The sequence below is a fragment of the Mastacembelus armatus genome, chromosome 16 (assembly GCF_900324485.2).
Source record: "Mastacembelus armatus chromosome 16, fMasArm1.2, whole genome shotgun sequence".
Lineage (NCBI taxonomy): Eukaryota > Metazoa > Chordata > Actinopteri > Synbranchiformes > Mastacembelidae > Mastacembelus > Mastacembelus armatus.
The window spans coordinates 17697797-17713822 of NC_046648.1; the positions used below are offsets into that span (position 1 = coordinate 17697797).

The window sequence follows — 16026 nt, forward strand, 5'->3', positions numbered from 1 at the left end:
CATCTAACTACTTGAGGATGCCAAGGAGGGCAGTTTGTGTGCACATGCATTTTTTTTGTTCATGTGCATTTGGTTCTAAGGTTTTTCTTGTATGTCAACTGCAGGCAGCACAGATATGGTGACTCAAGGCTTCTGTTCTCATTCTCCTCCCCTCTAACCATCTCTGTCTTTCCCTCTCTCTTTCACTATTCCTTTTTTTTTCCTCACTCATACCCTTGAACTGTCTTTTATTCTCTAATTCCCTTAGTTCCTGTCTCTCTCCACCTCTCGTCTCTGCTTCTGTTTCATATGACCAAGGCTCTTTAAAGCTTTATACTGACAATTACTATTTCAAATTCCGCCATGCCGCAGCCTTACCAAATGTCTGATGTGGCCATGTCCATGCACACGCATGCACACGCTGACTTTTTCTTCTCTGTCTGCTGTTCTAACGACAGAGTCTTTGAGTCCTCGGGACTGAGGTGTAGGCACTATCATGGAGGATGAGGGCGCCCGAGACTTTAGATGTATTGTGTATAGTCATTTCCCTGGGGCTTTTTAGAGTCTTATAAGGCTGGGCTGTCACTCCTGCAGAGGCTGACCTGTGGTGGCTCTTGTCTTATTGCCTTCAAACGACAGACCGGGTTGGTTCTGTGCCCACATTATGTGCAGACTCCAGCTGCGCATTTACGTTTGTGTGTAAATTTGCATGTGAACACAAATGGCACCTGAAGCGGACTGAAATATTTTCAGCGCCACATGACCTCTGACATGTCGTGGTGACTCTGTCCATACACCCCAATCAAGGCATGTAATTAAAGGGTGTCTATAGCCTCTATCCCCTTTTCTCCTCTTGTGCTGCACACACCTATTGCAACCAGAGCACACTCCCCATTCCCAAAGCTAATTTGTAGTTAGACAGACTCATTCAGGTGAACTAATCTTCACTTAATCTTCATTAGACATTTAAAACCTCACAATCCAGGAGCTCAAAATTAAAGCCATGGGATATATATGTGTAAGAATGTGTGTGTGTGTGTGTGTGTGCACATGCTTTTGTACGCACACTTCTATGTCCAAGAGAGAAGAAAGTTGAAGTGAGCTGCTCCAATTTCCAGCCCAATAAGGCTGGCTGTTGCTCCCACGGGCCGCTTAGTGGTTGTCCAAAGGTTTCTCTGTGGCTGCAAGGGGGTTGTTTTGTGGTTGTAAATTGGGCTGGTCCTGGGAGAACTGGTGTTATTCTAGGAAAGACTTGTTTTCCTCTACTTTTACACTCAGTCTTTCGCTCATTCTTTTCTCTTCTCTGCTTCTGTATTGATACCTCAGATCTCCCTAGAGAAGAGAAGGCGTGGTGTGCATTGCTCATCAAAAGAGATAGACAGCACTGCCCCTTGCTCTTATCTAGCCTATGGGTTTCGTGTGGGTGTGCATGTATGTTCCATCAGCCCTTTTGATCGTATTAGTTTCAACACAACAGCTTCGGCTCAACACAAACTGGTGGAACTAGTTTCACAAGTAATTGTTTGTCTTTAGGGGAAGTTGCATTGCTGTGGTGTTGTTTTACAAGTGTAGCTTGCTGGTAGAAACACGTGTTCCCATGTGTAGCCCTGGCTGCAGATATTTGGAGCCGTGCATCTACAGGTAATCCACTCGCACTTAAAACAGGTGCTATCCTGCTGACATACACTAATGCGCGCTTACTCATACAAGTAATTACATTTTCACTGAGACCTGGATTACAAACAGACACACACATACGAGCATGGACAGATTGCCGTTCTAAAGCCTCCTCGCTCTTTCTGTTTCTCACACACCCACTGGCACAGCGCACCAAGAAAAGCATATTTATTTTGACTCTTTGCTGTTACACAGGAATGTGTTGGCACAGCAAATGGCAGGCTATAGAAAAGCATAACCCATCCAGATGATTTATGACCTATGTGCAAAAGAGAACTGGCTTCCCCCTTTTTTTTTTTCCCCCAGCACACATCCCTTTTTTTTCAGCCACTCCATCCACTCATGCACAGTCATGGAGAGATACCAGATTTTTGGCCTACTTGCCTGGGTTCACTAATGCTGTTCTCTGTTGTACCAGACAACGCTGTGCTGTCCTCATTCATCATCAGGGGACTTTGTACAGATATTTTTTTACTGTATTCCTTTGGCTTCTCTTGTAGTGTGTGGATGAAGAAAGCAACAAACATTAATGGTTCTTTCTCTCTGTTCTTTGCAGCGTCAGGTCAGCGAGTGAAGGTGGAGCCAGAGGTGTTGTCGTATCCTGGCCAGACGGTCAACCTGCGCTGTGCCTTCACCGATGCCACTGGGATTCAGCTGACAATGGTCAGATACACACAGACGTGATGCGGTTGTTTTTTCTTTTCTCCCTTTTTTTCCTGTTAGGATTTGATTGCTTCTTTATACTAACACACTTGTACAACTCTACACTGGGCTTGTGGTGTCAAATTCTAATGGAAATGTCTTTTTCATCCCAAAATGGCAGTCATTTTGCTGACTTGACAAAATTTGTTGAAGCTCCCCGGGACTAAAATTTGTTTTCACAATTGCAATGATCATTGACACTGAGCATTAAATGACTGAGTTCATTTAATATTCCTCTGAAACATATGGCTGCTTCCTGGTAAAATAAAACATTTGTCAATTATTCATTGAACTGGTGTGTGAAATGGATGGATAAGGGCAATACATTGCAATCAGAATAAAAATAAACTGATAACACAAGTTCATGTGCCTTGCTTAATTGGCACATTAAACCTTAATCTAACAAATCATATCCCCCAGAAATAATCCTGAGGCTAGTAATAGGTTTTTATCACATTTAGGCTTAATGTTTTATTACTCCAGACAAACAATACTAAGCTTCATTTTTCTTTAGGGGGTTGAATATGGTAATGGGAACACTTCTTAGTTGCATTTCAATGAAGTAGAAAGTGCACAACTGTGCTCGGTTCCACTAAAAGCAGCTCACAGAGAGAGAAACACATCCATATTCATACCTGCGCCGCTTATTTGATTGTGATGCTGTGTATGGTGCCTCATAGAGTTTACAGCAAGGTACAGACATCGTAAAATCCTCTCCAGTGTTTCTTATCAATGCCATGATAAATGAGGCTGTTGTTTTTCTCATTGCCATTGTGTGCCTCCTAGCCACCATGCCTTTTCTACCACAGGTCACGTGGATCTACGAGTCGAAGGATGGAAACAGGATCAATATCGCCGTGTTTCATCCCAACTTTGAACCCAACTACCCTGAATCACCCTTGAAGAACAGGGTCAGCTTTGCACCCAGTCGACCAAATCTTTCCAGCCCCTCTATCCAGATAACCAATGTTAAGATAAGCGATGAGGGGAAGTACATCTGTGAATATGCTACCTACCCTAGTGGCAATGAGCAAGGCATCACCTACCTGGTCATGCTGGGTAAGTCGACATAACCTATGTAAAGTGTTATGCAGATTACAAATTAAAGAAAGAACCTAAATATATTATTCAAAGATGCCACTATGAAAAACAGTGGTGATGATATGATACATGTTATGACCTTTTATAGTGACCTGATCTTAACCCAGAGGAGATTCTGGACTGGTGTGTTAGACAGAGATCCACTGGTATTTGCAATGTAAGATTAAGGAAAGTCAAAACAAGCACAGAGCTATAGTTTTGGTTTTATTTTGAAACCATTTTCAGGAATTGCTGGAGGTGTCTTACAACAACAGCTAATGTGGGTTAAAAGTAAAACCGAAAGCTTGAGTTTGGAACAAAGCCTGTCCTTTGTTGGAATACCCTTAATCTTATATGTAATGGACAGGGGGGAATATCTTTTAGAAGAATGCTGTTTTTTTTTACTGTATTGAAGTCCATTACTAATGTCCAAGTCTACTTTCATTGACTAAAAACCATAGTTAGATAACAAACATATAATATCTTATTGCAGTTTCTGACAGCGCAGGCCTTACTGAAGTGCCCAGGCTAGTAATATACATCAGCAACTCTAACTCTACTCTAGTGACCTGACACTTACCTCAACGCTAAAATATACAGTATATTCATACATGTTAAGCACTCTCCACCTACCTCTGTAAGGTAGCATGCAGGTTGAAAGCATGTCCAGCTAAGCTTAATTGCTGTTATAAGTGGTATTGTCAGATCAATTGTGTTCTTGTTAATGCAATGGAAGCACTGGTCTAACCTTGGCCCGTCACCAGTGCCTCTGCTCCACTCTCTTCTGTTTCCCATGCATCATGCCTCCCTGCCTCCCCTCAGGCACTGTATTGATCTGGCTGCTTGTCATGTCCGCTGTCAGCCCCTGTCCTGCCTGCTGATCCCACTCTAGTGTCAGAGAGGGCAACTGAAGATGTATGAGAAGCGAGCTACAGTAGAGGGGCTGCTGGCTGACAGAGTCCATGCTGTGATTTAGAATTTGTGCAAGAAAATGCATTGGGCCAGCCAGGGGAATAGTTTATCAATGGCGAGTGATAAGAATAGAGGAAATGGATTAAAGACATGGAGAAAGAGTGAAAGAAGATTTTGGGGTTTGTTTGTGTTTGCACTGGTGTTTGTAATTGTTTATCAATGTAGACTCTGGAGAGAAAAATGACAGTAGAGGGAGAGAGGGTGATGGGATGTTCAGAGATTGAGGCTTTGGATTTGCTTTTGCTAGACTGGCGACTCAAATTGTTTATCAATAATGGTGTACATTATCTTTTTTGTCAGCTGTCTTATTTCCATTTTATCTCTCTCTACATCCTTTAATCTTCTGTCTGCCACTCTTCTGTTCCTCTGTCCACCCATCCTCGCATCAATCCACCTATCCCTTCATCAGCTAAGCCTACCAACTCAGCCAGCATCACAACAGTGCAAGCAGGAACAGCGCCGGTCGTTGTGGCACGCTGCGAGTCTGCAAATGGCCGCCCCCCTGCCCAGATCACCTGGGTGACCACAGCCAATGGCAATGCGACGACAACATCTAAGCCAGGTACTGAAAACACTGTGACAGTGAGCAGCGAGTACCTCATGGTTCCCACACCAGAAGACGATGGGAAAGACATCACCTGCGTGGTGGCGCACAGGACCCAGGTCAAACCAGAGATCTTCCCACTGAAGCTAGCAGTTCAATGTAAGACACCACACACACACACACACACACACACACACACACACACACACACACAAGCCGGCAAATATTATACCATGAATTGCTGTTCACACTCTAACACGATTTTACACTTTGTCCATTTCAATCCTCAGTGATTAATTGAGCTCATTGCTATTTTTCTCCTCTTTCTTTCTACCAATCGTCTATCGCTTCCACCACCAGACGCTCCTCAGGTGGCAATATCGGGTTATGACAATAATTGGTACATAGGTCGTACGAATGTGGTGCTCACCTGCCAGGCTATGGGAAATCCCAGTCCAGAATCTGTCAAATGGAAGACGTGAGTATGAGCAGATCCTGGAATATTCTATTGTCCTGCCCCTATTTTCCCCAGCTTTCTGTTACTTTCACTTTCCCTTCCCTACCCTTCATTTCCAGGTCCACAATCCTCACGAAGCTGTAATCAGCACTTTTATTATTGCCACTACAGCCCTGTGCTCTGATTATGGAGATAGCTGTATAATTTCTCATAATGGACTATGTGACTTAAGGTTTAACCCTCGCATAATGAGAAACACAATATGACTCTCTCTCCGCCCTTTCTCAGTATTATCAGCTATTAACACAACTGGTGAAACTGATAAAAAAAAATACTGAAAAGAGTGGAACTTTAAAATAGAAGAGATGAGATTTTGGGCCCAGATCCAGCAGTTCTGATCCCCTCCCGTTGTATTTTCCTCCACTCTATAATAATGAATTCCTTTTGAGGAAGGGGGAAACTGATTGGTTTTGCACTGCCGATCAAGATTAGTGAAATGACATTGCACAATACAATTTCTGTCCTTGTACATCTGTCTAAATGCTCTTATGGTGGGAAAACAAACCTCAGCCCTCTTCTGGTTTTGTTTTTTTAAATTAATTAATTAATTAATTTACCTTCACCTTTTCTTCTTTCTCATGCCAATATGCTCATGTCCCTGCAGTATATCGGGAGGAGAGATTCCAGACACGGTGCAGATCGCAGGCAATGAGCTGAAGGTGCTGAAGGTGGATGATGCTGTCAACATCACTTTTGTCTGCGAGGTCTCGAACAGCATAGGCATGAGCAGGGATCAGGTCACAACCCTAGTCAGAGGTGAGTTAACGGGCACAAGGACACACACACCACAACACAGGCTGAGAAATATATATGAAATGAAATATATGCATAAACGGTCCTCCAGATGTAGGTCAGATAACATTTAAAAATCCACTAACCTACTTAAACATGTTTTAACTGAGGTGTCCTTTTCATTGTCACCAGTCCTGCACTTTTTAATGATATGATAAATTCCAGTTGTTCCTGTCATTACAAATTCACCCATCTGCTGTTCTAAATAGGTTGAAATCAAGTCTAAGTGCAATGTGCAGAGGTTGCAAATGCCCTAACTCACTGATATATTATACACAATAAATGTGTCAATAAAGCAGTGGAGAGTTCACAAGTGAAATGAAAAGCACACCAGGTGCTCACTTGGGTCTAGTTCATCTTCAAAACCTTCCCTTGCCTTGTGTATGAAAACATTTCTATCCTTTGAACTGATGAAGTGGAACCAAGTGCATTTTCATTACACGTTACATTTTTCCTGGTGTACCATGCTCTCATGTCCTCCCTGGGGATTTACCTCGTTCCGCTTCACATGTCACATGAATACACACACATTCTCTGTGCTGAGGGCTATCTTGGGTGTGTAAGCATAGGGCTAGAGGGTCCAGCTGCTCTGTCCGTGGTGTGTATATATGTGTGAAAGTTTTGAGAGTGAATGTGTGGGCTTTTGGGTTCTTCCGTCGAACCTTTCATTTCTCTCTCTGCATGTTTTTATTTTTATTTATTTATTTCGCTCTGCATTCGCTTAATAACAATGAATTATCAAAGTTCCTATGCCTCAGTCATACCCAAGGTCCACATATCTGCCATTATAGCTTCTCAGCAGTAGCCTTGGCCATCAGTAATGACAAGGGAGGCTAAAACAAAGCAAATGAGCAGTGCTCATTAGAGTCAGTGTCTTGAAAATAAGGCTGCAATCACTTATTTTTGGCTCATTATTCCACTGTTCATTTTGTAATAAAGTGAATTTCAGCATTGCCTTGTGTTCAGCTGAGACTAGACTTGATACACTGTGTGTTTGTGTGTGTTTGCCAGTTTATCTATGCTGCATGTTTGTATGTATTTGAGTGGACATATCTGTCTCTGTGCTGAAACCTTGCAGTTAAACCATCCAGAAGGGTGCCAGTCAAAATGGAAAACAGTCCGTTCCCCCTCTGTTCCTCAGTAGTTTTAGCCGCACCACTCAACAGGGGTCACTCCTGCATTTCACTTCATACAAAATACATCCCCCTCCACTCTTCTGCTGCATGTCTGCATTTAACCGGAAGTTATTTTTGCTGACATTGGGGTAAACCTTGCCCATAATGTGGAAAAAGTACATTTCTCTGGTAGCTATATCTTAAGAGCTACCCAGTAACTTCATGCCCTAATTTTCTGTCTTTTTTCCCTCCCTTTTTTGCACAGTGTCTCTTTAATTCACATTTTATTCTTTCTTTCTCTTTCACCCCCCATCTTTCTTCAAGTCCCTTGGCTCCTTATGGTGCCACAGCATGCGTCACTACTCCTCTGGGGCCGTTCTGTACTGCTGCATATGGTAGTAGCGTTACTGGCTTCTGTAGCACAAAGGTTGTCGCCATCTCCTACTGTGTATTACAAGCAACCAGTAAGGAAGATGGAAATATCCAGGGAGCAGAGGGAGGACGATGGAGAATACTGCTTTTAGACTAAAAAGCCAGGGAATGTGCATCAGGATAAATCGGTGCCAGCACACAGGCCGAACACTCAGAGAGGGGAGAAAGATGGAAGGAGGTCCTGATGGCACTTAAAACTCCCATGGGAAAGTTGTGTGACTTCATCCTATCTCCACCATTATTGGCCTCCACTATCTCTCAGCATAGCATGTGTCTTTGTGTCTTCAAGCCTCTGAGTAGATCAGTCAACCTTTGCTGCTTCAGCTCCTGGCTGCTTCGCTCCTCATTCCACCATCCCGTTCCTTTCTTGCTCTGTCTTTCATCCTACACTTTTACTCCTCTCCCATTCTTCATCCCACTTCCTTGTTTTTTTTTTTTTGTTTTTTTTTCTCTTCCTCTCTTATCTTTTTCTTTCCAGCCTCTTCCCATGTTGAAAGTCCTACAGTTTGTCATCTCCCTCCTCCATCGCTGTTGTTCTCTTGCGGCTGACCACCTCCTCCCTCCTTCCTACTCTTCTTACTCACTTGCAGGAGCGGAGGAGGAGAAGATGTGAGCTACTATAAGTTAGAGGTGAATGAGGCAACCAGCAAGAGATGGTGAGAGAAGTGTTAAGGAAAGAGATTGAGTCATATTGGTTGAAGTGAAATCAAAGAGTGAAAAATAGTCAGAACAGCATGATAAAAATGTGGAATATCTCCAGATGGGTGGTGCAGTGCCAACCTGTACAGGCTAATGTGAAAGCGTGTAGACAAACGGGGCTAAGAGGGGCCGACAGGCGTGAAATGGCCAGCACCTGCTACATAGCATGTCCCCCGCTACCCCACAGCTGCATGACACACACATAAATCTACACACTGGTGTGTGTCTGAGTGGTCTGCTAGTGTCCTCTGCCCTCAGTTTTGTCCTGCGCACCTGTAAGTGGAAACAGGGATGAAAATGTTCTCTTCTCCTTGCCTCTCTTCATCTCATCTTCGATCCTGCTGCTTAGTCACACCCTTCTCTCCCCTCGTCTCTGTTTTCGAGTTATCTCTCTCTCACTATCTCTTTTGCTGCAGTTTGCTCTTTTTATTGCATCTCTCATCCTCTGTTAGCATATGCTCTCTCCTCATCCTCCTTATCTCTCACAGGTTGTCTTCAGCCTCCGCAAGTCTGGCGCAGACTCTCTCATGCCCCCAGCATTCTCTCTCTCTCCCTCTCTCTTTCTCGCCATGCCCATGCCCATGCCGTTTCCCACTCTCTCTGAGCTTAACTCTTAAATACCAGTAGCTCTTTCTTAATCACAGATTAGTAGTCTCCATCCCTCCATCCATCCCTCCATTCCAGGCTCCTCTCAGGAGGGCTCTTGTGTGGCTAACCCAGATTCCCTCCATCCCTTGTCTTTTCTTCTTCCCCATCATTCCTTACATTAGTGGCTCAACTGAACCTCAAAACGTTAAATGCAACTGAATGATTCCCACACATGGTCTGAGGGGCTCTTCAGTTCAACAGACAAGAGATTTCCTTTCTATTCAGTGCCTTCTCTCCTATTTTCAGGCTCATCTAAGGAGACAGTTCAAGGGCAAGGAGCTTGGCCATTTTCTTCCACTGTGTGTATGTGTGTGTGTTTTTGTGTGCTTGCCTGCATCTGTCTGTGTCTGTTGGTGTGTGTCTCTGGCCATGCGAAAATAGCCAGAGAACAGGTCTGATGGAGCCAAGTCTCCCTCCAGCCTGCAACTGGCCTCCTGCCCACCCCTCATTAGCACACACTTACACACTCTCTCTCACAAACACACACACAACTCTGTTCAACGTCTTAATATGCTGACATAGAATACTACTAAGCTATGCTCTAGGTGCAGCCCAACCCAGCATCAGACCCCTGATGACCATGCTGGCGTGTGTCTGTGAGGGTGTGCGTGTGTGTGTGTATATGTGTATATGTATGTATAGGTCCATTTTTTTGTGAGGCTGCAGTAAATGTTACTTCCGCTCCATCGCTCTCATTACTTGCGGTCACTTGGAGCTCACCGTTGTGCTGGACGTGACTTCACAAGCAGCATCTTGTTTTTTGGCTACCACAGTATGGTGTGTGTGTGTGTGTGTGTGTGTGTGTGTGCGTGCGTGCGTGCAGCTCACTCATTGTGGGGACTGAAACCTGTTTACACACTCACATTGGAGACTGTCCTTCCCCATGGGGAGCAAATGCTGGTACCCACTAAAAAAATAATTGAATTTTGGAGTGGCAACTTGATTAAAGGTTGGGAATAAACAAGTAGAGGTTAAAGTTAGGGTACAGTAAGTCTCCAGAAAATGTGGGTGTGTGTGTGTGTGTGTGTGTGTGTGTGTGTGTGTTTTGGGAGGGGAAGGATGTATGTGAGGGGAGGGTCCAGGTACTGTAGTTGGGCATGTTGTTTCTTTTTCCTACTGCTGTTATCCACACAGCATGCATATTGCATTTTTTTTCTGCTGTCTCTTCCAACAGCATGTGTTTATGTGATGTCCTCCCTTCACACGCTAAAATAAATTCCACTGGTGCTTTGTTAGGATGTGTCTGAGTCTGTATTGGGGCTGTACTGGGACCCTGGGGTGGTTCCTTTACATCTCTCTTGAATCTTTTAAGTGTTGTCTCCAGAAGGGTAGAATAAAACATGAATTATCATCTACAAAAGGATTTACCACCACAGACTTTGAGAGAGACACTTAAGAAGCGACTTGAGCGACACTTTAGAAATAATTGTGTGAGTGAAAATTAGGGAGAATTTGCATTTAAATTTTAGTGTAATTCCCTTTGATGTGACAGCAATGTGTGGCAGCGCCCGGCCCCAAGTTTGCGCAGAGATTGTTGCCACATTGAATGTGCCAGAGCTCCATGGAGCCTGAGGTGATAATGCATTTCTTGTGTTCCTGCGGACACTGAAGGTAGCTCTCACGCTCATGTTTGTGAATGGGAATGTTTAGCACTGCTCAGGGGAGAATGGCAGAGGAGAGACAGTGTGCTTGGGGAGAAATGGCAGAAATTTGAAAGAAAAGAAGGGAGAATCCATTCCCATGAAATAATTAATTTTATTCCCTAGAAGGGCAGAGAGAAGTAACATATGACACGCAAATTGGAGGAATGTCAGAAGAAATGGATTTAGAGGAAGCTCAAAGCATGTACGCAGAAGACAGCTGGTGAAATGAATGCAGAGATGGAGAAACGGGTAGCGGAGGCAGCAAAGAAATCGGGAGAGAAGAGCAGGTGTATACAGCAGTAGACTGATTTTCTTTCTTAACAAGAATCAATTGTACAAGAGTAATTCTGTCAGCTCTCTGTACACTTAACAAGAGGGGCTGGCTTCTGTTTTTTATTTGAAAGAGGATGACAGTAAGAATTGGTCTGCTTTCAAATTTAGGCAGGGATTTCAACAACAGCGTCTCCTGGTTAATCCTCTGCAGCGGCTGGTGAAAGTGCAGAGTGAAAAGGAAAGCTAGACCAACAGAGAGGATGTTCAGCTTAGCTAAGGGTTCTTGATCACTTCCAACCAGGGACTAAAATTAAAAATTCATTTGCTCACCAGAACTTATTTGGTTTTATTGTGTAGCTCAAGCGCTCAAACCCAAAGGAAGCGAGCGCACTTCAGAATAACAGATAATAGACTTTATTCAACTTCATTCAAGATGATGTTCCTGCATCAGTATACACCTTCTTCAGAGCTTGAAAGAAAAGTAGTATAAGAGTATTATTATCTGTTGCTTTTTGCTGCATCCAAATGTACAGAATTATCAGGACTGAATAAATTAAGTGTATTAAGAAGAAAAACATGTATCTATACAAAATACATAAGCCCCACAACTGTCGAATTAGGAATAACTTTCATTCAGACATCAGTTTTCCCTGCAGAACTAAGCTTTCTTTTTAAATCTCTCAAGAAGACATGTTGTTGCAGGAACAGCTTGCAGAATAAAGTCTAATGTGCATATTTGTCATTCTGAAGTGCTCCCTCCTTCCTGTTTAAGTTGCTATACTTATGTTGAAGATATTTCCTTGTAAAATAACCTGTGTTGTTTGAATGAAAGTGTCCAACAGCACATTTCGAAGCGCTTCACAGCACAGTGAACGCAAACGACACAGGTGGAGCTGACCCTCGACTCCGGCAGCAATAGTGCCATTCTTTCTGCCCAGTGAGTTACAGATGATGACCGCTGGGTCTGTCCGTGTGGAGTTGTAGAAAACACTTGGGAGCTGCAAATGTCCAGCCCCAGTGCAAAGAAGCAACACTGTGTTGTGTTTCTAGTGGTTTTACTCAACACTGGTCCTGTTACCAAACCTCAATACTTTTTGACTACTGACTGAAATGTGTCCATAGAACCAAGTGCTGGGAGCTGGCATCCAGAGTATTTTCTGATCAAAATCAGTTTTCCAGATTTAACCATGTTTTGTATGAACTGTAACTTATGGCTAAATTTGATTAAAAGCAAAAGTAGAAAAACCAAAAAAAATCAACATTGCTGTTTTGGTGGTGGTACTGAAAATGTTATTGCTACTGTAAATTTAATCAAATACCTTCCGTTGGTTTTAACTGGCAGTTGTCTTTTCTGCAAATGCAGTTGTGTCTTTTGCTGTTCAAATGCCTGCTTTAAAATACTGCTTTAATATCACCACAGTGGAATGTCGAGGGAGTGGGAAGTGAGTTCAGAGAAAAGCACTGTATGGATGACAAAGTCATACGGGACATCTTCACAACCCTGATTTAGACACTGCTACTTCTCCCTTGAGTTTGTTTTTTATTTTATTTTTTTAAACGCACCAACAGAAATACTGCATATTGGATGATTCGAATTTTGGTTTTGCTCATATCCTCCCGCTTTGCATGATAACACAGCTTTTGCCTAATTCGCAATTTGCTTGAAATGGCTTCTTTTAATGTGTGTGTGTGTGTAGCATTACATTCTTCTTTACTCAGTAGTGCTGGACTAAAAATGGACCTGCGTAAGATCGACATACACTCAAGCAATCCCTGTGGTTTACAGAAGCAGAGAGGGGTGCCAATCTGTCCCCCTGCTCTTCGTTCATGGCTGCCAGGAGGAGTTGTCATTCCGCTGTGTCACTTTGTCAGTCACTCAATCCGTCACCACCACCTCCTCCTCTTTTTCATCCAATTTCCACCCTCCCCTCTTCCATCCATCATTATTCTCCTCTGCATGGCCTCCACCTGTTTCGCCCTGCACACAGTATTCCTCGAGCCGTCAAAGTGTGTGTGTGTGTGTGTGGCTTGCCCCGCCCCTCCCCCTGCCTTGTGATTTGTGGTGAGCCTTGGACAGACCCTGGCTGTTGAAGGGTAACATAGGGGGGAAATGTGGCTGAGATTTTGTTGTGACGTATCTATGGGATTGGGGACAAGAGCAGCTCTGAGGGAGAGGAGGAAATGTCAGTGCAGCAGGAAGCTCAGTGCACACACAGACATGAAATTGACTGTAGTGACACCTCAGCACTCTTACACACCTGACTGAATACAGTTCCAGCACCACTGACATCATCCAACCCATATCTTCTTTCTGTGTTCCTCTTCCCTTTTCTTGTCTTTCTTTTTCTTGGTATTATCCTTTCCTGCTTCTCCTTTTTGTGCTGTCTGTATTTACCCTTTTGCTCTCTCTTCATTCACACTGTTCTTTTTTCCCCTTTCTCAACCATGTTCCTTTTCTTCCTTTTTCTCCCTCTCTGCCTCTCCTCCCTCCTACAGAGCCCTCAGTGAACCCATCCAATGCCGGCATGGTGGCAGGAGCTGTGATTGGCTCCCTGCTGGCCCTTCTTTTGGTTGCCGCTCTCATCGCTGTGCTTGTCACCCGTAGCCGCAGGCAACACCAGGGTTATCGGGCCAATGGTGGCAGTGACATGAAGACGCGCATATTTGGTGGTGGCAAAAAGGCTAGCAAGAACGGCACAGGTGGAGCCGCAGGCAGCGGCGGCGTTGGAGGTGGTAACAACAATGGCCCTATTTATGTTTACAATGAGAGCTCATCCCACCCGGGCCTTGCAGAGAAAAATAACCACCACCAACCGCTCACCATTGGGGGCCGGCCTGAAGTTGTTGCCACTACACCCACTGCCCAAGACATCCTGTTAAGCAACGAAGTAGATGACGTGGAGAGAAGGAAGTTCGATGAGCTGGAGGAGGAGGAGAGATATGACCACTTCACTGGAGGGGCCCCCATCCTTCAGCTTTGCCCACCCCATGACCAGGACGATATGATTGGAGATTACCTGGATGATGACATGGAGTCCCAGCGGGATGGCTCTGTCATCTCACGGACTGCAGTTTACGTATAGAGGAGGAGGAGAAAAAGCAGGGCTGGGAGATCTCTCCTGAGGATTTTGTGGCTCTAGGGTCTTTTCCCTGTCTGATTGAGAAGAGAAAATAATACCACTTTTATTTTTGAAAATTGATTTTAAATATAGCCTGTTAATAATCACAGCCCCAGAATGAACCAAAAGAACAGGAGGTGGGGGAAAAGAAGTGTTGCTGTTATCTAGTCCTTCAAATCTGAAAATCAAACAGAAAGAAACAAGCTGTTTCCCATCACTTCTGCTCATGCTATTGCTATCACTGGGACCTTGACAAGAACTCTTGACAGACAGACTAAAAGAAAGAAACTATGTAATGGGGGAAGTAGGATAATGGAATCATGATACAAGCTTTGACTATAGAGGAGCCATCACAGTTGCATATTCATTCTTATCTTCACCAAATCAGCTGAAGTGGAAGGGGTTGTCAGGCCATTACGTTTTTCCTGCTGTCCTCAGTCCTCCTGTGTGAAACCTTTTTGTTTTAGCAATGCATTGTGCTTTGACAGCTGATGGATAGTTAATAGCTAGTGATGACTGAAGATACAGCCAGTAACCGTCAGGTCATTCAGAGTTTAGAGCTAGGTATTTGCAAATTTGCTAATAGGCTTTGTTTTCTATTCTCTCTGCCTTCTTCTTCAACTAGAGAAGAAACATCCCTGCAAACCATCAGCCACACACTATTTTAAAAAAAAGAACATTCAGTCAACAAGTGAAGCAGCTTCTACAGCAGCTGAGTTAACGAAAGTAGGTTTGTCAAAAGCTTGAACCAAGTTCTTAGCCACATGCAAACTTTTGTACTGTGCCTGGAGGTAAGAGACGGTAAACAAGGATAAGAGAATGAGGTGTAGCTGATCTGACAGGGTCAAGGGAAGAAGAGAGGGAGGCAGGAGGACTAGAGAGGAGCACGTCTCTTATGTTCTCTTCCTCCTCATCCCACTCTCTTCAGAACGCTCCTGACAGGAGGAGCTTGATTGGTAATGAGCCGTGAAGTCGCTCGCTTAGCCGGGACCAACAGATTGCCACCACTTATCGCTTGTGACGTGGCAATTCTTCTCCCTCCTCCCACCTCTATCTCGCTGTCATCCCTCCGTCTCTCCCTCTGTCTTCATCCCTCTCTTCCAGTGTTTATGGAGAGTTTATGATTTATCCAGGGCAGTGTCGAGGTCAGGGCCGCTGAGAGCAGGGGAGTATTTTACTGCTCCCAATGTGTCAACCGCCCCACTTACTCTATTCCAGCGTGGTCTGCCCTCACATGCCAGGACAGACAAATCCACCTGGAGTGGCCATGTTCACTCCACCGCACAGGCACTACCACCTCCTCCCACACTTTTAATAAATGGCAGGATGTAACAGAAGACCACCTCTGAACTACAGCCACATTAGGGTAGATAGATTTTCAATAGGATCATGCAATATTTTATTCCATTAATGGATGTTGTTAAATGTAGTGAATTGATCGGGAAACATAAAAGGTTGCATCCACAGTGAAGCTATTGGAGTCATATTGACTAACAGGGAAAAAGCAGGGAAATCTCCCTTTATGTTGCAGCTGCAGAGCTGATTGTCTCCTGACTGTTAATTTATCCTTCTAACGAGCCACCGGAGGCTCACTAAGGAACACATTACTAAATGGCCACTGTACACTGCTGTCTTTGAGGCTCAGTGTGTGCATTTGCATGCATCACTGTATGTACATAACCACTGGATGACTGTGATGGAGAGTATTGGAGAGAAGCTGTGCTGTAGCTCCTCTGTCATGCCTTTCCTTCTAATCAGCCCCCCTTTGACCCACTGGGAATCTAGGGCGTGTGGTCTAAATGACTGCACTGACCTGTTCTAAGGTACAGCAAAG

The 16026-nt window shown here is 44.1% G+C and overlaps 1 protein-coding gene across 3 annotated transcripts in view; it reads left to right on the forward strand.

Moving 5' to 3' along the window:
- LOC113136571 (nectin-2) overlaps positions 1-16026 on the forward strand; it is a 68483-nt gene that overhangs the window by 24767 nt on the left and 27690 nt on the right. For 2 of the 3 annotated variants that reach the window (XM_026317496.1, XM_026317497.1), the window contains exons 2-6: positions 2213-2319; positions 3168-3417; positions 4820-5113; positions 5315-5432; positions 6076-6227. In XM_026317496.1, coding sequence (XP_026173281.1) covers positions 2213-2319; positions 3168-3417; positions 4820-5113; positions 5315-5432; positions 6076-6227 — 921 coding nt within the window. Of the gene's footprint in view, positions 1-2212; positions 2320-3167; positions 3418-4819; positions 5114-5314; positions 5433-6075; positions 6228-13569; positions 14341-16026 lie in introns of those variants that run through there. The other variant, XM_026317493.1, reaches the window with a different exon arrangement.